This window comes from Mobula birostris, chromosome 9 (assembly GCF_030028105.1).
Source record: "Mobula birostris isolate sMobBir1 chromosome 9, sMobBir1.hap1, whole genome shotgun sequence".
Classification (NCBI taxonomy): Eukaryota; Metazoa; Chordata; class Chondrichthyes; order Myliobatiformes; family Myliobatidae; genus Mobula; species Mobula birostris.
The window spans coordinates 147818234-147843591 of record NC_092378.1 but is presented as its reverse complement, the minus strand read 5'-3'; the positions used below and the strand labels follow the sequence as shown (position 1 = coordinate 147843591).

At 42.4% G+C, this 25358-nt stretch overlaps 1 protein-coding gene across 1 annotated transcript; it reads left to right on the top strand.

Annotated features, from left to right (window-relative positions):
- The first annotated feature begins 3837 nt into the window (after positions 1-3837).
- Positions 3838-22321, top strand: LOC140203169 (cytochrome P450 2K4-like). Its single transcript, XM_072269075.1, has 10 exons — positions 3838-3973; positions 4166-4473; positions 8089-8251; positions 10197-10346; positions 10591-10751; positions 11052-11225; positions 14250-14391; positions 14699-14886; positions 19421-19562; positions 20359-22321. The coding sequence occupies exons 1-10, from the start codon at positions 3853-3855 to the stop codon at positions 20535-20537; spliced, it is 1728 nt and encodes a 575-aa protein (XP_072125176.1). The 5' UTR covers positions 3838-3852; the 3' UTR covers positions 20538-22321.
- Positions 22322-25358: the final 3037 nt, after the last annotated feature.

Below are 25358 nucleotides of genomic sequence, written 5' to 3'. Positions count from 1 at the left end.
CCAATACTGCAGGCCCAATTGAAGTCGTCTTAAATGCAAGAATCTTAAATTCCTCTTTTCCAGATTGCACCATCATCTGCAAACAACGATTTGCCAAATCCTGGCCCTACCTGATCAAAGGTATCTTTTATCATGGCATTAAAAAGAACTGGACTAATGATGCTTCCTTGAGGGGTACCATTACATATTTTTACTAACTTGGAGCTTGTTCCACCTATTCTTACTTGAATTGTCCTTTCCGTAAGAAAACCTTTGGTCCAATTAAACATTCTACCTCTAATTCCCGCATCATAGAGGTTAATTAATAAACCATCCTTCCATAGTGAGTCATATGCTCTTTCAATATCTAGAAATACACTTCTTACTTCTCTATTCTCTACCATTACTTCTCTATTTTGAAATGCTTTTTTTAATATCATGATCTAAAAGGGCAACAAATTCCATTGTTGATATTCCAGTTCTAACACCATTTTGATAGGCAGCAAAATGTCCCTTATTTTCTAAAAGATAAGCAAGTCTGTTGGTGACCATTCGTTCCATAGTTTTACAAAGCACTGATGTTAAAGCTATATACAGATACAAACTAGGACTAGACGCGTCTTTACCTGGCTTTGAAACTTAAACTACCACCGCATGCTTCCATTCTTCTGGTAATTTTCCTTCTTTTCACACTGAATTAAACAAAGCTAGCATTTCTATTAATACAGAGTCATTTAAATGCTTAAGCAATTCTTAACACAGTCCATCCCTACCAGGAAAAGTGTTTGAACCTGGTTGGATAACTTCCTGCAAATCTTGAAGGGAGAAAAATAAATTTATGGAGCTATTATTACCCAAACTCCTGTCCAATTTCCAACTTTCCTTTAACATAATTTCCTTTCTCAAATCACCTTGCTCTCCAGAAATGTGTAACACTTGGAACACCTCTACAAACATATCAGCCTTTTCCTTATTGGTTACAGCTTCAATATCTCCTTCCAGCAAAGCTGGGATAGATGGTTTCCTACATATCCCTGACATTCTGTGAATGATCATGCATTGCGGCTTTATAGGCGTCTCTGGGCACAGGGTTCCACAAAATCTTCTCCAGCTATCCCTCTTTGCATTTTTAATTGCTCTCCTTGCTACTGCTCTTTCCTTTTTATACTCCATAACATTATCTAACACTGGGTACTTTCTTAATTTCCTGTAAGCTCTATTTCTGTTTCTTAATGCTATATCATAAGTTTTATTCCACCATGGAACTAATGCTCGAGACTTAGGAACATTCCGTAGTGGAATAGTTAACTGAGCAACTTTATGAATTATAAAACAGAGCGATTCATTCCAATCGTCTATGGAGCCCTCACTATCAATCTCTTCTATTATATCCATAGCTTTCTCCAGGAACTCATCCCAGCGGGCCAAAGAAAAATTATACCTAGTAGCCATCTCCTCAACTTCTACTATCAAGTTTCTACCAAATCTACATAATATAGGACAGTGATCACTTCCTAGTGTGCATCTGTCCATACATCCCATACCCCAACCCTGGCTAAATTTGAGGAAGTGATTGATGAGTCTAAATGACTACAGGTATTCTTTACAATATTAAATCATGTAGGTCTTCCGTCGTTTAGAAGTACCATGTTGTATTTATCTAGAAACTCCTCTACCACCGCTCCATTACTATCTTTACATTCACAACCCCATCTCAGATTATGGGCATTGAAATCTCCAACCCAGATTACTGGGGATTTTACCTTAATCACAATTTCATCAAAATCTGATAACATCATATTAAATGGATTATGAAAGTTAATCAAAGTTGTTTGACCACAAGAGCTCCAAAGCTCCACAGCCACAATTTCAAGCTTAAATTTAAAGTCAAGTCTTCTAAACTGGAGTGTTGTTTTTATGAAAGTTGCACACCCTCCAACAGATTTACCCATTCTGTCAGGTCTCAAACTATCAGATCCACGGATCACAACATCTAAATGAGGCTTTAGCCATGTCTCCTGTATACAGATCAAATCAGGCTTATCTTTAAAAGTTCCAACAAACCTTTTTAATTCTTGACCACTTGCAATTAAACTTCTTGCATTCCATTGTAATATTCAAAACATCCAAATACTGATTATTGGCCTCTTCATCCACATGAAGCTCCTCCATACTCTCTGACCCCGACAACTAGGAAGTATTCAGTGATTATTTGTCTGTCATATACTCATGTAGTTTTTCCGGTAAAACTTGTTTCATATCAAGGAACCTCTCTGCAGATCCAACAACTACTTTTATCATATCCGAACTCTTGGTTGTAGTTTTAGCCCTGACCAGTACATCAACAACAAACATCAGAAAAGACTCTTTAGTCATCAACAACATGTCTGGAGGAACCATAGTTGGAGAACGCAGAATGTGCTGACTCCCCATCGTTCCAATCTTTTCTTTACTTATCCTTTGCTCTCTATCAACTTTCTTTACTGCCTCAGCATATGATATTTCTGTTGGTTACTAACAACATGAATCTGCTTTGCCTTGATAAAATACTCACATCCTCTGAATGCCGCTACATGATCCCCTCCACAGTTACTGCATTTAGCTACCGCTGCCTTACATGCTTTAATATCATGATCCTCTCCACATTTCACACATCTTCTTTTACCTCGACATGAACTAGCAACGGCTCCAAATCTCTGGCAATTATAACAGTGCAAGGGAGGTTTAATCGTTTGGCTTCAATCACTCAACCACCTTTAAAATTGTCCAAAATTTCCTTTTCAGTCATTCCAGACCAAATACCATACACTACCCCTCTAACTCCCTTCCTTTCTTTCGGAGTAATACACTCCACTTTCACAACCAATTTTCCCACCATTTTAGCACTGTTATATTGGTCAACATCTTTGCAACAAATTTTCAGCAATCCATTAGACAAAATCTTGGCCTGGAATCCTTTACCTATTTGGTTCTCTAATGCTGCTGCCACTTTCAAGGGATTATGGGCTCTAAATCCTCCTTCCCCTTCCTCCTGACCTTTAATTTTAAACAGAACAATAAATTCCTCCAAGTCACCCATTTTCCTCAATTTGTTGTCCCCCATTACATCGAGTCTTTCACATGATGCACCCTTTTTTTGGCTACCCTTACTTCTGGAGTATTCCACAGTCTCCCACCCTCCTTCTTCAATCTCAACCCCCCTCCCCCCTTGCAGCCATAGGCTACAAACTAACCCGCATTGTCATGCCTAGTTTAGTATTGGTCAGTATACTGTTCATTTTTGTAAAGGTGTCTTTTGCCATCCCTATTCTTCTTTTGACGTACATGTTGCACTTACCATCTGATGTCACCCAGCTTCCAAAGTAGCAAAAATTTTGTTCTTGTTTTATGTCTTCCCCGTTTATTCTCAGCCTACAGATAGGATTCTCCTTCTTTTTGGATATCACCAGTGCTGTAGTAATATTATGTATTACACTGTACTGCTGCCCCCCAAAAAGCTTTCATGACCTACGTGAGTGATGATAAATGTGATTCTGATATGGGTCTCCATTGTGGACTGAGAGTAGGAAGGGGACAGGGAGAGGGGAATCTTGGTTGGGAAAAAGGGAAGGGAGAGGGGAAGGAGTGGGAAGCACCGGAGAGACATTCTGTAATGGTCAATAAACCAATTGGTCAAATGTTCTTGCCTGGTGTCTCAGCGCTGGGTGTGTCTGCACCCGCGCCACTCCCCACCCCGGCTCTCCTTCTACAGTGCTCCACCCTTGCCATTCACAACATCCCCAGAAGATTTACAAACTTGCTCTCTACTCCACGTTGACAGGTACAGTACAGTATCAGACCAGCCATCAGTTGTGGCAGGCCTTAAACACTAGGATGGGCTACAAGTCAAAACATGCCCTTCCTGATGAGCTTCATCCATTCGATACACATTTTGAGCAGATGGGATGTAAAGCACGGAACAGTGCAGCACAAGAAAAGGCCTGTGCTAATGAAAGTTAGTGATCAAATGCTCTCCTAAACTAATCCCTTCCGCCTATACTATGTCCATTCCCAATGTCTGTGAGTCTGAGGGCACTGGAGGCTGAAGTCCGAAGTCCGGTTGGAGAACAGAGTGCGGATGTGTGGGAGGGAGGAAAGTTGCTTTGCTGTTGTTGCTTCATTACTTGTGTTCTGTGTTGCTCTGCAGGACGAAGCGTTGCAGCAGAGCTGAATTCGCTCCAGGCGTGTTACCTTGTGCTCCGGAACCCTGCTCCTGATTGCTGGAAGAAGCCGGAAGTCAAAAGCTACGGGGAGATGTCGTTCGCCGGTGTTTACTCACTGGATGCTGTGACTTTTGTGCTTCTCTGCACCCTCACCGCGTTGTTTGTCGCTTATTTTCGCACAGGGTCTAAATCCCCTGGAGAGACCAACTTTCCCGGGGGACCCACTCCCCTACCGATCATCGGGAACCTGCACCTCCTGGATCTAAAGAAGCCCCACCAAAGTCTCATGGAGGTAAGAGCAGCCGGCTCCTGACCAACAGTTGTTGGACATTTTGTATACCAATCCCCCGCGCCTGGGATTGATTTTCCTGCTGTTGCGTTAGTCGCGATTAAATCCGACATTCCAAAAACTACGCCAGGCAAGTTAACAATTCTTTCCCTTCACATCTTCCAAAACCACTTCCCACTTGCAAAAGCACTTGCATACAGATACTGCCTCTTCAAGATAAAGCTGGGTAGAGTTTCGACATGACGAATTCTTCTCTAAGTATTTATGAAGAGTAAATTAGGGCATTAATAGACTGGAGACGGAGAGAATTTCCTGGGAGCCTCTGTAAAGGAGCAAGTCCAGCTCTGACATGCGGGAGCCGAAGCAGGAAGGACAAGAATAGTAGGGAAATGAAAACTAGGATGGTGAACTTAGGGAAAAAGAAAAAAAGAGTTGAAAGTAAATTTGTTGTCAAAGTTCATATATATATCACTATACACTATATCACCTCAAGCAGGCAATTTGGAAGGGTGAAATGGGTCGTGGAATATCTGTTTAATGTAGTGTTACAGTTAGCGCGAAGCTATTACAGTTCGGGGCTTCGGCATTTGGGATTTGGCGACCTCTATGAGAAAGGTTCTAAATTCTTCTCGTGAGTGCGTGGGTTTTCTCGGAGCAGCACCGTCCGACAACTCGGCTTTTAACTCTAGCCGAGTCGCAGGACCATTGACAATGACCAATTAACCTACTAAGCTTTTTGGACTGTGGCGGAAACAGAAGTACCCGGAGAAAACCATCGTGGTTCACAGGGAGAACTGCAAACACCTTCCAGACAGTGCTGTAATTGAACTCCGAACTCAGGAATGCCCGGAGATGTCAAAGCGTCGCTGTAACTGCTACCGAGGGCAGGCGTAAGGTGAGTGGGGGAATGTTTAAAGGAGACCTGGTTGGTAGATTTTTAACACAAAGGTTAGTGGGTATCTGCAGCATGCCACACAGGAGTGGACGAGGCAAATTCGTTAACAGTGTTCGAGTTTGTTAGATAGACACAAGGGGCGCAAAGGACAATACAATATGCATCAAGTACAGGCGGAAGAGAATTGGTTGAATTGGGATTTTGTTTTTGCACAGACATTGTAGGCTGGAAAGCCTGCTCCTGTGCGGTACTTTCCTATGTTCCATGTACAGTAAGTATCTGACTGAAGTTCTTCATCTGTGATGGTTATTTTTTTAGAGTCGTCTCTCTTGACGCAATGCTTTATACACCGTGGATTTCGGTTTGTTAGGGCACATCGGTTAAAAGACAGTCGATTAAACGGCTGCGCAAAGTAGCCGACGTTTCGTGGAGAATTAAAAATATGACAATCTACCATTTAATTGGGTAACGAATTATATAGTTTTCTGCACATGTCCTTTTCTGCCACCTGTCCCACAACGCTCCACCCTTGCCATTCCCAACAACCTCTGCTCCCAACAGTATATAAAACTGTGTATTAGTTCCTTGTGGTTACTGTATCACTGCTGTGTTCTTTTGATTCATTATAAATTGAGAAAGTCAGCTCAGACACCCGGTGTAGATAAAGGGCTGTCTTTATTTATTAAATGCTTTGATGATTGCATCCTCCAAATATTCATTTTCATTGTAACATTCAAGATGATTATCGATACTTTCACAGCTTCGTAGGTCCTAACTTCCTGAAGTAGCGAAATTGTTTCATTTTCACTCCGGCCGTTTCTGGCATGTGTAAGTCTGAATGTTTGAACCGCAGTTAGCAAAACAGTTCTGAATTGTCTTAATGCTTATTTCTTGTGAACTGTCAATGATAATTATCACAGGTTTTTGAGCACAAACACACGCAAATGAGCTTTTGAAAAACTTCCCTATAACCATGGTGTACTGTCTACCTGCCACACTAGTGCACAGTTGACATTGGCAATTGTCTCCTGTCGCAATGTAGCAGCATAATGTCCCAAATAAACGAAGGGAATCCCGGTTATTTTCTCAATTAGTTTTTTTTTTCTTTAAGAGTTGTCCCAAGTAACCAGTTGCTCCGTCCGATTAAACAATGGCCCAGTTAACAGGAATCCACTGTTCGATAATTGTATGACCATGAGTCAGATCTACAGGTGTTTGTTTCGCTTATTCCTTCAAATTCCTGTTGGCTTCCATAATTATGTTAGCCACCTGCTCCACAGTTATCAGAGTGTCTGCATGTGCTCTTTACAACTTGCCAGACTGCCCCAGGTATACAGTTCCACAAGAATAGTGAGAGGAGAGAACAGGGAAACCCAAGGATTCAGGTACATGCTTCTGGTTATAATGAGAGGATGGATAGGCCATGGCTTTTTCTCTGGAGCATAGGAAGGTAAGAATGACCCAATAGATTTTTATAATTAATTTTTATTCATCTCCGTCTCTATACGTTTACCGCCCTCTCTGCAATGAAATAATTATACAGTAATAGTACGAATATATCTATTTAATGGTTAAATTAAATAAGTAGTGAGGTAGTGTTCATGGTTCAATGTCCATTTAGAAATCAGCTGGCAGAGGGGAAGGAGCTGTTCCTGAAATGTTGAGTGTGTGCCTTTGGGCTTCGGTACCTCCTTCCTCATCACCACCTCTCTCTTTTGGGGTTGAGACTCTTCAACAGTACTGACGAAGGGTCTCGGCCCAAATATCAACTGTTAACCCTTCTCCATAGAAGCTGCCTGGGCTGCTGAGTTCCTCCAGCATTTTGTGGGTGTTGCTTTGGCTTTCCAGCATCTGCTGATTTTCTGGCATTTGTGTCTGCCTGTGTAACTCTCTCTGTCTCTCCTTCTCTCAATCTCTTCACTTAGAAATACAGCACAGAACATACCCTTCTGGCCCAACAAGCCATATGGTTCAGCAACCAACATATTTGACCCTAGCCTAATCACAAGACAGTTTACAATGGCCAATTAACCTACTAATCCATGTATTTAGATTGCGGGAGGAAACCAGAACACCCAGAGGAAATCCATGTAGTTGCAGGGAGAACATACAAAGTTTTTGCAGGCAGTGCTGGAACTCTGATGCCCCAAGCTTGAATAGCATCACAATAACCACTATACTACTCTGGCACCCATAAGATCATGAGGTGCATAGATATGGAGAATAGCCGAAGTCTTCTCCCTAGTTTAAGGGAAACCTAAAATTAGGTGCCAATTTGAAAGAATGGGAAAGGCAGTGTCAGTATCCCCCTTTCTCCAAGTACATTCATAGGAAAGGATATGGACCTAATGCAGATAGACGGCATGGTCAAGTTGACTGAGTTGGGCTGAAGACCCTGTTACTCATAATCTGTCTATGTCCAGTATAACTATTACTCAATGGCCTGTCTAAACCTCACCATGTTTCCCTTAATTTAAGTCACTCATTATAGCCTACATCTGAGATCAAGCTTTTTGTTAGCTGATGTATCAGTCCGGATCAATAGTGACGGCATTGATGTTCAACCATCCTGAATGGTAGAATCAAGTACAGATGTCAGGTAGAGATGGGAGATGTATATACCAGGATGTAAACTAATGGCCACTTCCAATGAAGTATTAATTCAATGAATCTAAAAACAAGTTTTTAATTGTTTATTAAATGTTGATGGAAACCTGTTTCAGCTGTCTGAGAAATATGGTCCGATCTTCAGCATCAAGCTCGGGACAATGAGAGCGGTGGTCCTGACTGGTTACGAGACAGTGAAGGATGCTCTTATCAACCATCCAGATGAATTTGGAGGAAGACCTCACATCCCGATATTAGATGATTTAACACACGGTTATGGTAATTCTCACCATCATTATTATCAACCCTATATTAACATTTAATTGCATCCACACTGCTCTCAGTTTGCTTCTTGATAGAGGTTTGTTATTTTACAGTGATAAACTTAAATGGACCCTGGACAGAACAAGACTCTTCAAGATAGATAAATCACAGAGAATTGATAGGGGATTTCCTGTAATAGGGTATTACAGACAAAATACTAGTATGGATAAAGCAGTGGCAGCTTGGCAGGTGGCAAAGAGCGGAAATAAAGGGAGCTTTTTCTGGTTGGCTGCTGCTGACTCGTGGTGTTTCACAAGGTTCTGTGTTGGTTCCACTTCTTTTTTACATTACATGTGAAATGCTCTGGTTCCATCAGGAAGACAATCTCCAGCCCCACCGAACGTGTGAAAAACCCCCCGTTTGTGTCCAAGCTTGATTCGTTACCCTGTAATAAATATGTATCACAAAATAACAGACAGAATACTGCATACAATTAAATTATTTAGCTTTACAATTCTTATTTCGACTAAAGGTTTAGGAAACAAAAAGAGAAAAATAAGAAAAAGGCCCATTTTAATGAAACAGTCTGATGTGAACCAGTTGGAGCTCATGGTTTCCCGTTTGCTGGTCCTCCTTTGATCTCCCCAGGCTTTGTCAAATCATGACCCCGCTCCGGATCAGGTCCTACAACCTCTTCTCTCCGGCAACTTCTCACTTCATCTCTGCCGAACAAAAGACCCAGCTCATACCGGTGTCAGGCACACAACACAAAAACACACTCCATTCATTGGACGGCTCACATTCCAAGGTACCCGTTATCTCTAATCATAACCCAAACACTGCTTCATGCAGAATGACCATTATGTTAGCAATGAAACCTTTTCCAGGCTGTTATATAAGCAATAAATATCAAGAATTTGAGATGTAGAGTCCTTGAAAATGAGTCCATAACTTGAGGGAACATTTCAATGATGGGCAAGTGAAGTTGAGTGAAGTTATCAATTTTGGTTCAAGAACCTGATGGTTCAGTGGTAATAACTGTTCCTAAACCCGGCGGTGTGAGTTCTGAGGCTCCTGTATCTTCATACTGATGGCAGTAATGAGAAGAGAGCATGACCTGCCTGGTGGTGGGGTGCCCGATGATGCATGCTACTTTCCTGCGAGCACGCTCTGTGTAGATCAGCTCAATGGTGGACTGGGCCATATCACTAATTTTTGTACAATTTTCTGTTCAAGGGCGTTGGTGTTTCCATATTAAGCTGTGATGAATCCAGTCAATACACTTTCCTCCACAAATTTGAGATTCATGATGAATCTTTGCAAACTCCCAAAAAGTAGAGTTGCTACAGTGCTTTTGTCATAATTGCTCTTACTTGCTGGTCCCAGGACAGGTCTTCTGAAATGATAACACCAAGGAATTTAAAGTTACTGACCCTCTCCACCTCTGATCCCCTGATGAGGACTGACTCATAGACCACTGGTTCCCTCCTTCTGAAGTCAATACTTATCTCCTGGGTCTTGCTGACGTTGAGCAAGAGGTTATTGTTATGGCACCACGCAGTCTCAGTATGTCAGCAAGCATGTTTCTGACACTATAATATTGATCATTTTGAAAATTGTTCTTGGTTGTTGAATGCTTGAGAGATCCAAGGCCATGAGGGAGTTAGATATGGCCCTTGTGGCTAAAGGGATCAGGGGGTATGGAGGGAAGGCTGGTACAGGGTTCTGAGTTGGATGATCAGCCATGATCATACTGAATGGTGGTGTAGGCTCGAAGGGCCGAATGGCCTACTCCTGCACCTATTTTCGATGTTTCTATGAGAGTGGCTGCATTAAAGGTAAGTCTTCATTCTTGGTTCAATGTTGTCCATCAAATGTTTGCTAATAAAAAGTGATTCTACTTTCAATTTATCTAGCAGATTGCATTGGGAAGTTGTCACATACATGGATTTAATTATAGGGATCTTATTTGCTAATGGGGAATCCTGGAAGCAGATGCGAAGGTTCACCATGTCCACCTTACGGGACTTTGGGATGGGCAAGAAAACTGTAGAAGATAAAATCATTGAAGAAGCCCAGTTCCTGATAAAATTGCTTGAATCCTGTAAAGGTGAGTCAGCAGACTAATTTCAGATGTGCATTAGTGAGTAGGAGAAATTCATATTCCAGGAAAAAAGACATTGGTCCATCAGTGTCTTTTTGCCCTGCCTTTACCTAACTGGTAAATGACCATTGGATCTGTGTCATTAACCTAAACTCTGCCACCAATATCAAGAGCCAGACGTTCATAAAAGAGACCATTCAGGATGCTATTAAGCATTGTCACTAATTTGGAATGATCTGCATTTCTATAGGCCAAGAATTTAATCCAACCATTCAATTAAATGCTGCTGTGGCCAATATCATCTGTTCCATAGTTTTTGGCAACAGATTTGAATACGATGATGAAAGGTTCATCACTTTAGTGAAGAGAGTGAATGAGAACATTCAGCTTGCTGGTTCTCCTACAGTTCAGGTAAATCTTATTGTTCACCCGAAGTGCAAACATATTTCATAATTGTTCAGTTGCAACAAGTCCCAGCAGACTTAAATGGGATTTGCCTTTAGTCTCATAGTGACCTGTCCTTTCAGCACACATTCTTGATCAGAATAACAATGGTAATATAAATGTATGACCAACTATAATTAACATTAATAAAACAATAGATTTTAACAATTATTTCTAATTTTAAAAAATTCTCTACTACTTGTAGATTTCAGGTATTGACTATGAATTGATTGCTTTGAATTTGATAGCTATATTTTTATGTTACAGCTTTATAATGCATTTCCCATACTGGGATTTCTTCCTGGTTCACACAAGAAAATGTTGAAAAATGTAAAATCAACGTGTGAGTTTGTCAAAAACTTTATAAATGAAAGCAGACAGACACTGGATGCAAATGTTCCAAGGAGCTTTATTGATGTGTTCATATTAAAACAGCAGCAGGTACGCTCCACACCAGCTTATAATTTGCATATTATCCTTGTTACAGAATTCCAGATTTATTGAGGTACTTGGAATTTAATCCATCAGCGACCATGGTGAGATTCAAACCCCTGTTTCTGCTTCATTGAAATCACAGGCCAACAGGCTATATACAACTGGACTGTTACAATGTCATAATGATTACAATGTGCTTCATTGATAACAAAGGACATGTAATTGTTATGACACTCTGGAGTTCCTCTCCCTTTCCAGTGATATTGGTTGGGATTCAATCACTTATCTCATGTTCAATGCTTTGCTTTACATGAAATGACTGTTACACTTTTACAATGATTGTAATGCGCCTCATTGACACCCGAGAATGCCTTTACCCTTCCACTGATGTTGGATGATGGTTAAATATCAGCCAGAGCTTTAGAGGAAACGAAAGCCATTACTTTGGGATTTATCTTCCTTTCCAAACAAGGAGGCAACAAGGTTTTGAGAAGTTAGTGCCTTGGACAGCTCAGCACACTTTTGTTTCACCACTGGACAGAGGAAAACCAATGCTCCCCTAATACTTCACTCGCTTGCAGTGCTGTGTTTCTAATTAATTATTTTGACTGTTTTATAAAGACCCAGGTGAAATACAACACGTTCAGTTTCGAAAGATCAAAAATCCAAACACTGCTTAATGTTGATAACACTGGACAACAAAAGTTTTGCTTCTTGAATACTTTTGGGTGTATCTTATTTATTGGGCTGCTGATCATGCAAAACTCCATGATATTTCCCTATCATGCACCATTTTTGGGGGAAATCACTTATATTTATTATTTCAAGTCAATTAAAATGTTGCTCACAATGTAAGCAGAATAGTTTTCTATCTTGTCCAGACATGGCTGGGCATGCTTAGACATGGCAGATGCTGTAAGATAGAACAGGTTTGAGAAAAACAGGATATGGAGTTTAGAAACAGACAAAGAGGCCACAATGCATGGGCTATTTAAGTTGAGTGAGCCTCATCTGATACCTCAATCTCAGTTAAATGACCTGACCAGAGACTTGGGTTTATCAAAGGCAAAAGCAGAATTACTGGGTTCAAGACTGCAAACTTGTGATCTGCTGTCACCATGCACAAACCTTCCCGTGAAGGATTTTAATATTTGCGACAGATGTTTCCCAGAATAACTGATTAAGCAAGGCATTTTTGTTGGTCCTCAAATCAAACAGGTCATCAGTAACAGGCAAATCAAAGAACTTCTAGGAGGACTGGAGAATATTATGTGGAAGACATTCAACAATATTGTTGAAAATTTTCTTGGCAACTACAGAGCACTAAACTACATGCTGGAGGTTGACAACATGCTTCAAGCATACAAAACTATGAAGTGCAACACGTCACTAAAGATTCATATTCTGCATTCCCATTTAGACTTCTGCCCTCTCAATCTTGGTGCTGTCAGTGACGAGCATGGTGATAGGTTTTGCCTGGACATTGTGGTCACGGAGAAATGGTATCAGCACAACTGGAATCCATCAGTGCTGGCTAATTTTTGTTGTACACAAGCAAGAAGCCTTAGATGCTGTGTTGAAATGAAAATTTAAAAAAATATATTTTTAGCTTCGTTGAACTATTGCAAAGCATCAGCACCATTATGCAATTAAATGTATTATATTCAATAAAAGTTAATTTCTTGTTGCTCCAAATTGCTACATGGTACAAGTCGATGGAAATTACATTTGTGTTCAGCTTCAAGTGGTCTGTCATAAACAGAAAAAAAACCTACGAGGAAGCAAAATATTCAAAAAAATTGTTGTCCAGTGTAATTACATTTAATACTCGTATTTTAATGTCTATTTTCATGCAAAATAAATAATATTCAAATGACATTGAACAATTATATTTAGAAGTATTAAGACATCAGAGAAAATCTTTAATAAAGATTTCAGAATCGGTTTTACTATTACTGACATATATCATAGAATGTATTGGTTTATGGTAGCAGTACAGTACAATACCAAAATAAGTAGAAATATATTAAAATATACAGAACATAAATATAGCAAAATAGATCAAAATATTGAGAGAGGGTTCATGGGTTACTGAAATATTCAGAAAGCTGATGGCAGAGGAAGAGTTAAGATATGAGGAGAGTGTAATGGTTCTGGGCCTTTACACTGGAGTTTAGAAGACTGAGAGGATCTCATTGAAATCTCATGAATATTGAAAGGCCCAGATAGAGTGGCCATGGAAAGGATATTTCCTGTAGTCGAGGACAGGATCAGAATACAAGGATGGTCCTCTATAACAGAGATGAGGTGGAATTTCTTTAGCCAGAAGGTGGAGAATCTATGCAATTCATTGGCACAGATGGTGGAGGCATAGTCCTTGGGTATGCAGGCCACTCCTTCATATGTTCTACCAGTCTGTTGTCGCCAGTACAATCTTCTATGTGGAGGTGTGCTGGGACAATGGCATCAACAAATGTGATGCCAGCAGATTCAATGAACTGATTAGAAAGGCTGGCTCAGTTATAGGAGACAAACTGGACCATCGGAGGCTGTGGTAGTACAGAGGACCCCACAGAAAATCCTGGCAATTCTTGACAATATTTCTCACCCTCTGAATGCCACCTCGGCAAAACAAAGGAGCACTTTTAGTAATACACAAAGACAACAGCACTGCTCCAAAGAGCACTATGTGAGGTCATCGTACCCCTGGCTATTAGGGTCTATAATGTGTCAAGCTATAGCCAGGGAAGTGATGACCCTTCCTTTTAGTTTGTGGTAACTTGATTTTTTTATTCTTTCTTACTGCTTCTCTAATATTTGTATATTTGTGCACTTGTAATGCTACTGTAACTCTGCAATTTCCTATGCAATTAATAAAGTATCTACAGGATGTCAAAGATTATGGGGAGATGGCAAGAGAATGGGGTTCAGAGGGAGATTAAATCAGCCATGATAGATTGGGAAGTGGACTTGGAGGGCTGAATGACCTAATTCTGTTCCTGTGTCTTATGGTCTTGTGGTCTTTTGCAGGAATCAGGTAACCCAAATACATATTTCCATGAAAACAACCTGCTATTCACAGTGACCAACCTGTTTGCTGCTGGGATGGAGACAACTTCGACCACCCTTCGTTGGGCTATGCTATTGATGATGAAATATCCACAGATTCAGGGTAAGAAGTATCTGACTGATGACTGTTTTTCCTCATGTAAGAATCTGTGCTCTAAGCAACACTCACAACACGCTGGAGGAACTCAGCAGGTCGGGCAGCATCTGTGGAAATGATCAGTCAATATTTCGGGCCAGAACCCTTCACTGAAATGTTGACTGATCGTTTCCACAGATGCTGCTCGACCTGCTGAGTTCCTCCAGCGTGTTGTGAGTGTTGCTTTGGCCCCAGCATCTGTAGAGTATTTTTTGTTTATAATCTGTGCTCTAACCCTGCTGCTCAGTGCATTAACCACTTCCTCGTGTTCCAGAAAAAGTCCACGAAGAAATCACTACCATGATTGGTTCAGAGCAGTTTCCCAGAACCGGAGATCGGAAAAATTTGCCGTACACCGATGCAGTGATCCACGAAATCCAGAGGTTTGCTAACATTTTGCCATTGAGCATCCTGCACTCAACAACAGAGGACGTGATTTTCAAAGGATATTTCCTGCCAAAGGTATGTGAGGTGAAGTGAGTGACTGATTGTCCCTAAAATGCTGGTAGTTCTTCTAGGGAGTGTGCAAATTGATTATTTCTGCTTTACTTTCCAATTTCTGTGTGTGATTTTATATAACAAATAAAAAAAAGAGCTTTGGCCAATGGCCAATCCGGACGTTGGAAGTTTGGAGTGCAGGGAATCCAATCAGGTCTATTGCCCAAGGATTAAAAAGGCAGCAGCACGCTGTGGCAGTGAAAAAGAGTTTTGACCAGCGATCAAAGAGCATTTGGGATTAGTTAGTAAAAAACAAGTTAAAGGACGACAGGTGCAAGGGCAGTGGCTTTTGTCAGAGTGGACATAGCCAGACTGGCAATCTTAAAGCTTTAGCTCTTCGAGGCTTTATTGAAGAGAGGCTTCACTCAGAGAAAGCAAAGGAAAGAAATGCTCAAGGCATTTTTTCCTTCTCTTCTTTATATCTGCTCAGCTGGGACAGCAGAGATGCCAGGCAGAATAGCGAAGTTCTCCTCTTGTGGGATGTGGGAAAGCAGGGAGACCTCCAGTGTCCCTGACGACTACAACTGTGAGAATTGTATCCAGCTTCAGCTTCTAACAAGCCACACTAAAGAACTGGAACTGGAATTGAATGAACGGGAGGCTGAGGTGGGGGGAGTCGGGGTTGATAGATAGGACATACAGAGAAGTAGTTACACACAAGGTGCAAGACACAGGAAACTGGGTGACAGTCGGGAAGGAGGAAGGGGTTAAGGAGCCAGTGCAGAGTGCCCCTGTGGCCATCAACAGGTATCACTTTGAATATTGTCAGGGGGAGGGGGAGGGAAGGAGATCTAATAGAGGAAAGTCACAGTGGTCGGGTCTCTGGGGCAGAAGAGGCATGCTGTGGTGATATGGGATTTTTTATTTAGGGGAACAAACAGAAGGTTCATGGGCGAGAACCAGTTTCCCAGCTAGTATGTTGCCTCCCAAGTGCCAGGGTCCGGGATATATCGGATGGTGTCCTCTGCATTCTTGGTGGCAGGGTGAACAGCCAAAGATCGTGGTCCACGTAGGAATCAATGACATGGGTAAGATGGGAGACGAGATTTTGCATAGGGGCTTCAGGGAGTTAGGTGCTAAATTAAAGGGCAGGACCTCCAGTGTTATGTCCTCAGGAATGCTACCCTTGCCATGTGCTAGTGAGGCCACAGCTAGGGAGATTATACAGTTTAACATGTGGCTAAGCAGCTGGCATAGTGGAGAGGGCATAAGAGTTTTGGATCATTTGGCTCTCTTCCAGGGAAGGTGGAACCTGTAGAGAAGGAACAGTTTGCACCTGAACTGGAGGAGGACTAATATCCTAGCGAAAATGTTTGTTGATGCTGCATGGTGAGGTTTAAGATAGAGTTGCAGGGGAATGGAAAGCAGTGTTAGAACAGTTAGTGGAGAGATTGTGGAGGCAGACGTTGGTAAGATGGCACACAAAGTTAGGAATCAAAAGGTTGAGCATGATGTGACTAATGTCTTGAGCTGCCTGTATTTCAATGCAAGAAGCATCATTTGGAAGGTGGATAATAGTGCTGAGGATGAGGTAGCTGGTTGAGGACCCGAGTCACCCCAGCCACAAATGCTACCATCCAGGAAATGGTTCTGCAGCATAAAAGCCAGGACCAACAGGCTCCGGGACAGCTTCTTCCACCAGACCATCAGATGATGCTTCTGTATTTCTATGTTATATTGACTGTCCTGTTGTACATACTATTAATTATAAATTACTATAAATTGCACATTCCACATTTAGATGGAGACGTAACACAGAGATTTTTACTCCTCATGTATATGAAGGATGTAAGTATAAAGTCAATTCAATTCAACTCAATTTCAAAATGACAGGAATATTAAAACAAGGACGTAATGTTGAAACTTTATGAAGTTCTGGTGAGGCCTCACTTGGGGTATTGTGAGCAGGTTTTGGCCCCTTTTCTTAGAAAGGATGAGCTGACACTGGAGGTGGTTCAAAGGAGGTTCACAGAAATAATTCCAGGTTTGAATACTTGTCATATGAAGGGCATTTAATAGCTCTGAGCCTGTACTCAATAGAATTCAGAAGAATGAGCGATGACCTCATTGAAACCCGTTGAATGGTGAAAGGCCTTGATAGAGTGGATGTGAAGAGGATGTTTCCTCTGGTGGGAGAGTCTAAAACTAAAGGACTTTGACTTAGAATAGAGGAGTGTCCTTTTAGAATGGAGATGAGGAGGAATTTCTTTAGCCAGAGTGTGATGAATCTGTTAATTCTATGCCACAGGCAGCTGTGAAGGCCAGGTCTTTATGTATATTTAAGGCAGAGGGTGATTGATTTTTGATTGGTCAGGGAATGAAGGGATAAGGGGAGAAGGCAGGAAAATGGGGCTGAGAGGAAAATTGGATCAGACATGGTGAAATGGGGGAGCAGACTCAATGGGCCAAATGGCCTAATTCTGCGCTGATATCATATGGTCTTATAAAAGCTCATGTAGTGGGGGAGGAGAAGATGGCGGCGCGACGCAGCTCACGCAGCCGTTCCGAAATGATATCGTATGCGTTAACTAGGGGCCGTGCACAATCCTGATTTGATGGAGACGGACGTGAGAAACACGGAGGAAAACCTGGAGAAACTTCTGAAAGTTGCTTTGCTGCCGCTGCTACTGTGCGATCGAGAATCTCCAGAGTGGTAGGCCCCAAATCCTCGGCTTTGCCTGTTGCCGGGGCCATGGGTCGAAGCGCTCGGCAGAGATGGTGCTCGGTGCTTGGTGTCGGAGGGCTGGTCGGAGGCTCGAAGTTTTCGGATGGACTCGAGTCGGCTGTTGTTGGGTGCTTCCAGGTTACTGCATCGGCAAGTTTGCGGCACTGGAAGCGCATGGCAGGCAGAGTTTTTTTTTCTTTCTTCTACCGTCTGCGTGAGATGATGGGACTTTCGAGAGACTTTGAGACTTTTTGTACCATGCCCATGGTCTGTTCTTCATCGAATTACGGTACTGCTTGCACTGCTGTAACTATATACTATAATTATGTGGTCTTTGTCAGTTTTTCAGTCGGTTGTCTTGTGTTTCTGTGATATCATTCTGGAGAAACATTGTATCATTTCTTAATGCATGCATTACTAAATGACAATAAAAGAGGACTACGTGTCCTCATAATCTAATCTAATCTAATTTTTTGGAAAGGACTTTCATGTGTACAGTGGACAAGAGATGGAGGGCAACTTGCTCAAATGGATTATTTGTTCTAATTGTGTTCCTCCTTGTATAATTTTGCTTTTTATGTTATGTCTCTAATGCTATGTGCTTGTGTTACTGCTGCAAGTAGGAGTCTCATTACCACTGGTCATAGATGTGATGATAATCTCGACCTGAGCTGAAGCCTACTTCATGTGAAGGAGTAAATTTAAGAAGTTAGTAATGAATCCTAAAGAGTTTTACTCTAACCTTATCATTCAAGATGTAACACAGAGATTTTAAACCCTTACGTGGTGGACACTGCCTAGTTCATCACATGAAACTTCCTCTTCATCATTCAGCTCTTTACCAGGAGTGCTGACACAAGAAAGCACCTTGCATTATCAAGGACCTCAATCATCCAAGCCATGCCCTCATCTCAGTACTACCTTTTGAATAGGAGGTTCAGAAGCCTTCAGTTCCACACCACCAGATTCGGGAGAGGCTGTTACCCTGAACCAGTGTCCATTACTCAGAATTGATTCTATGTCCTATAGACTCATTTTCAAGGACTCTTAACAACCTATGTTCTTAGTATTTTTTTAATTGCATGTTTTGTTTTCTTTTGCATGTTTGGTAGTTTGTTAGACTTTATGTATAGATTTTCATAAAATGGTATTACTTTTTTCCTGTAAATGTCTACAAGAAAATAAATCTCAAGACAACATGTATGTATTTTAATAATATTGAAATTGAACTTTGAACTTACCACTGTGTGGGGTAGGAGTTTGAAATGGGATCTGTGAGAAGATTTGCATACTCTTCCTTGTGCACATGGGTTTCCTATGGGGGTTTTACTTGCATCTCACAGTCAAAAGACACATTGGTTAGTAGTTTAATCGGCCATTGTAAATTGTCATGAGATTAGCCTTGGGTGATGTGGCTCGGTGGGCCAGAAAGGCCTGCTCTGCACTCTGGCTCTAAATGAATAAATTAATTAAACAAACAAAATAAATTGAGGGAGATCTTTCTTGCTCAGAGGTATTGAGGACCAGGAACAAATGCACTTTCAACTTAATAAGATACTGGGGCATAGCTGAAGTAAGGAATGAGGATTTTATAAGTATGTTTAAGATGAGTGAGGTGTAAAGTGACAGAGAGAGAATTCTGGAGGTCAACGTCTCTGAAGATGGTGACACAGCTGACCTTGCCAGAGTGAAGGACATTGAAGATCTAAGAAATACCAATGTATCTGGAAGTGTGGAGTAGCTGCCATGTCTGTTAATTCTGTTCCAGTGGAAATATTTTCAGTGATAATTCTCAAAAGGAATAACAATGTAAATTGTAAATTATATTTTTAGGGCACACCAGTGATCCCTTTGCTAACCTCCGTGCTGTATGACAAAACTCAATGGGAAAACCCAAATGACTTCAACCCTTCCAACTTTCTGGATGCTGATGGGAAGTTTGTGAAGAGAGATGCCTTTTCTCCTTTTTCTATGGGTAAGAAGTTTAAATTGTTGGAATTAATGTTGGTGGGATTTCCCCTCTGACCTTGGCCCATTGTACAAAGGAACAGCAGTGTCAAGGATAAGCAGTTTCAGACGGTAAAGCAGATACATTTGGATGGTGGAAATGGGTGTCATTCAGTATGGAAACAGGCCATTCAGCCCATAACTCGATGTAATCAATTGATACTGATGGGTGCCCTTCACATATTCCTGCCCTTGCACGGTAGTCTTCTATGCCAATATAATTTCAGTGATCACCTAAACACTACTTAAATGCTGTCAACACTTCTGCTTCTGCTACTCTCTCAGGCAGTGATCCTGTCTATACTCCTCAGTTTTATAAACTGTAATCACAGATTTATAGTTTCACACTGCACCGAAACACTTCAGATTTTATATGGCCCCATTCTAGGGAAAACAGACCAAGCTTGTCTTTAACTAGAGCACTTCATCCAGGAATCATCCTGGTGATCTGCTCACCACTCACTTAATGCTATCACATCATGAAATAAAAAGAGTGAATGGTGGAAATACTCAGCTGTAGAATTAATACTATAGCCTGAATGATGGGGAAACACAAGATAGTTGGAAATCTAAATTGAAAGAAAAAGCAGAGAACATACAGCAAGCCAGGCAGCATATACTGTATGTAGAAAGAAATAGCGTTAATGTTTTAGGTCAGATACCTTGCATTCCCATTATAAAATGTTACTGTTAAGTGTCTTGGGGTGAGGGTGAATAACTCTGGTTTTTGAAAATTGACATTGTTTTTCCACTTTGTTTTGCAGGACGCAGGGCCTGTGCGGGGGAGAGTCTGGCCAGAATGGAGCTTTTTCTGTTCTTTACCATCCTGATACAAAGGTTCAGGTTTCAAGTTCCTCCAAATGTCAGCAATCTGGAGCTTGTGTCTGGCGTGGGCTTCACCTCATTCCCAAAGTACCAGAACATGTGTGCAGTCCGTCGCTGATACAAGCACATCATTCCATGACCTGTCTTGGTTTTCTCTCCTTTTCATTGCGTTTTATATCACTACAATTTATGCTTCTTTGTGTATTTTGGTCTGAATTATAGAGGAGCGATCAATAGTGGATTCTTAACCTCATTGCAAATCACCAGATATTTTCCTGAGACAGAGAACACCATGAATGGGGAAATGCCCAGAACTGAACAGATGAATTAGACAGTCACCAAGCACTGTCACCTCCCATCCCCCTCCCCCCCACCCCCAGTCATCTCACAGGACGTTCACTATGAATTAATAAAATAACACTCCTTCAATATTTCTGATATTCTGCAATCAACATACCGTAAATAATTTTCAGGGATCAGGAGTTTAATATCGAACCAACATATGTGGCTAAAGGGACATACTTATTCCATTAAACAAACACTTGATGAGTTTCAGCACCTTAGCTCTGAGGTACAACATGGTGTGCTGCAATCTCAGATTTAAAAGGTTCAAGGTCAAGTTCCTCACTAGGGATTTCAGCGCAATTTGGAAATGGTGGCGGGAGAGATATGGGTAATGGTGGTATCCTCAGCAGCTGCCAAAAGCCCTGGGAGAATGTCACTACCTCTGGCATCTTGACCAGGAGCTAAAGGCAGATACAGAAAGTATCTCTTTGGACATTAACCAAAGCTGGCAACTTCACCGACACAGAAAGCCCATAGCCTTTGTCAAAGCTGAAAACCAACCACAGCCTCAGCCCAGATGACCAGCAGACTTGATTGGTGTGGCAACTGAAAGCTGAACTTGGCAAGCAAGTAAAGTTCCCTGGTTTCATGACAGCATCATCTCTGAGGGCTGACATGGTCATTCTGTCAGAAACCTCAAAGCAGGGGTTCATGGTAGAACTGACGGTGCCCCAGGAAAACTGGTAGAATGCAAGAAGCCAAATACCAGTGGCTGGTAGAGTAGTGCCAGAAACAGGGGTGGAGGGCACGATGTGAGCCTATAGAGGTGGAGTGCAGAGGTTTTCCTGGCTGCTCACCGTGCAGAAACTACTCTCTCCTTGGCATAAATGGGGCTTCAAAGGAAAGAACCATCAAGACCACTTCAGAGGCTGCTGAGTGAGCCTCCAGATGGAGATTGATCAAGCGGTGTATGCCATGGGCCAATGCTACTGGGACACAAGCCAAGGTCTGATCCACACTGGCTGGGTCATCTGGGTGAGAGTGCCTGATGTTGTACAGCCCAAAACACTCAATGACCCTAGGTTACAATACTAATGATGTGTCCCAGTACATTGTGTGAGGTATCTCCGATAGAGGGATAAGCAAATATGGGTACAAGAACAATGATTAGCTAAAGATCAATACTGTCGTTGTGCAAGTCAGAAAGAAACCCTACCCAGCAACAGGTGACGTACTAGATATTGTTCTCTGAAAATGCTAAAACATCTCAAGATTTAACTAAATATGGGAAGGATAGCGTAGGGGACAGAACGTTCGAGAGAAAGGGGAAGGTGTCAATATAAGGAACTGATGTATCCAGGCTAGCTTTGGCAGAAAATAATTATAACTAACCAGTGATGATTTTATATCTAATAGTATATTAGCATATGATGGAAACTATTCTAAAACTGTCTTAACTCGCGTAATTTTAAGATTTCCTGCTTACGTGATGATCAATGTTGTAAATTTTGAAGAATTGTGATTTGGGGCAGGGTAGTGTCTGGACTGGCTCTTTGGGAGATCAGTCTGTAACTTCCCCCATAGCATGCTATGAATAAAGAGTAAAGTTTGATGAAATATTGCTTGTTTTATTGTGTCCCTGGTGTTTACGCTCTTGCATCGGGTGGATCGGTCTTGACAATTTGGCGAGCCAGCCAGGAGTCCAAGACGAGGCATCCCCATGAGACGGCGTCAGTGATCAGCTCAGTGGCAGTGACTTGAGACGGATGGGCCCACAGGGTAAGATTTGCATTGATCTCCCTCATTAATTGTCCACCTTGACAACCTCTTCGTCTGGCGGGTAATCCTCTGAAAGACTCCTTGCGAAAACTGAGTAGAGGATCCCCCGAGTACCACAGGTCAGAAGATTCGGGGTAACAGAGGTCCCGACTAGGTATTGTGAGTATTAAAGTCTGTGAGTACTGAAGAATTGGGCAGTGGATCATCAAGTGATCTATTACATTTTTCTTTGGGTGCGTCACCTCGAATTGGGCAGTGGGTTAGTAGCAGTAACCTATTACATTTTGAAGCTGGTGACCATTCTAATTGATGTGTGTGTGTGTGTGTGTGTGTGTGTGTGTGTGTGTTTGGGGGTGGGGGTGGGGGGTGCGTAAATTGACCAGCACAGAACAGAGCAGAAGTTTGGCCAAACACAGCGGAAGAGGCTCTCCCCTGCAGTCTATCCGGATGTTGTAAGTACGTTTTGGGTTTCGCTTACGACAATTTGCCTGTCTCAGCATCCAGCCTTAGACCGGTTGTTAAGAGGGGAAATCCCCCACGCGAAGGTCATGACCCTGAAGTGGATGTGAGAAAAGGAGACGGATGACCCACCCGATTAGGAAGTATGAGGCAACATCAGATAAGTCTGTAAATAACACGCTATTATTTAAACTATGTGGAGATGACCCTGAAAGAGGAAAAGATAACCGAAGGTTATCGGAATGTCTAAATCAGAAATTGGGTCGTGAAATACGGCCTTTGGGTGGGACCTGGGACTTAGATAAATGTCTGAAGGCAGAGGAAGCAATTTGGAAACGTAATGCCGGACAAAAATGGAAGGTTTTAATGTCTGACTGGAGAAAAACGGCCGAAGATTTAAATAACAGATTTTTTTTTGTCGTGTGCCTGCGTGCGTGCGAGTCTATGCATGCGCGTCTGCATGTCCGTACATGCGTCCCTGATTATGTCTTTTTCATGGCTTTTACAAGGCGCGGATTATTTTTATTTTTTAAAAATAAATCCCTTTATTTTTACGATGTCGAGTTGCGAACTCGACACTCAACCCGACACGGATGGAAAGCGTACTCGGGAGCGGACCCGACTAGTTTCGAACCCGAGAAACGGCGCCGGTGTCCTTGCGCCACCAGCCGGCGCTTAAATAACAGACCTAAGCAAAATAGTTGGGAGTACAATGCACGTCGCAGAGGAAATAGTGTATGTGACAGTGAAGGAAATTTGAAATCGTGGGAGACATTAAAAGGACTTTTTGAGGATTATGATACGAATAAGGGAAAACAGAATAGGGAAACAGAAGATAGGCAGCTTAAGGATAGACGACAAGGTAAAGATGAAGCTGGCAAAAGTAAAACTGAGGTACCTCTTGACCTATCTGGACTGCCCTAGTTGTTTGATGATAATGAGGCTGAGGAGGAGGAGGTCTGGCGTACCCAACTCCAGCCCACGGCGCCGCCATTCCCATATGACGTTACCGCTACCCAACCCCAGCCGCCTCAGAATACACCCTCCTCAAGCCCAATAGCCTCCTGAATCCAGGGGACAACTTCGGCAAAGGAAAGGTAATAATCGCCAGACTAGGAGGCGACGAAACCTTTTCGACGGAGACGGGCCCCTGGTAGACCCTGAGGCCGATACTGACTATGACTCTGGTGCTGATAATGATGATCCCGAAGACCCTCGTCCACCACCCATACTAGACAAGGTAATAGCGAGTCTGAGACCAAGAGGGAGTGGGATTCCAAGGCAATTTCCTAACAGGACTGTTCCCAATCCTAATGCAGCACAGCAGGACCAAGAGGCTACTATGCAGGTTTATACCCCTTGGAAGCCCCAATAAATGTGTATGATCCTGAGGGATTTCTCGATTTTATGATTGGCACAATCCAAATACTTCAGGCGACACCCCAGGTTCTTTTTAGCTTGTGCTGCATGGCTCTTACCACCAGTGAGCAGGAAAGATGGAAGGAAGCTTTGGGAAATCATGCCAATTGGCAGTCCTTTTCCGCGGCAGTCCCACACGCAAACCGGGTGAATACCATAAAGAAGGCTCTAAGAAAGGCCTTGCAGCGCCCCCTAGGGATCACTAATGTCCTCGAATGCCGCCCAAAGGCCGGGGAGGATGGCAGCGATTTTTGGGAACGCTTCTGCTCCCTCTGCAACCTACGCTGGAGATGCCGTTTATAATGCCGGCAATGCCTCGCCCCAGTTTCAAGAAGGAGGCGGTTGAAGGCATAACCCATTCCATAAAATCCTTCTGTAAGCAGGGCATTCTAGTCCCCTACCAGTCCCCTTGCAATACACCTATCTTGCCGGTTCCGAAGCCGGAAAGGCCAGATTGGCGGTTAGTGCAGTATCTTCGTAAGATTAATGAGATTATGCAGCCTATACATCTGGTAGTCCCTCATCTTGCTAGGCTTTTAAACAGCATTTCACCGGACTACCAATTTTTTACCATAGTAGATCTGCAGCATGCATTTTCTTTTTTTGCAAATCCCCTTGCTCCTGAGTCGCAGTACCTTTTTGCATTTACCCTTCAAGATCAGCAGTACACTTGGAATAGGTTACCCCAAGGTTTCGTGCACTCTCCCATCATTTTCTCGCAGATGTTGCATACGCAGCTTGGAGATTTACAATTTCCCGGGGGCTCTACCGTAATACAGTACGCAGACGACCTCCTACCGGCAAGCCCATCAGAAACGTCAAATGCACATGATACCAATACACTTCTGAATGCCCTGCACTCGTGGGGATACGTGATCCCATACAAAAAGTAAACAGAGCCTAAAGGCAAGTGAGAATTCTGGGATCCCTTTTGAGTGCAACCGAAAGGCAGCTCACGCCTGAAAGGGTGACCACAATCCTTGCAATCCCCCTGCCC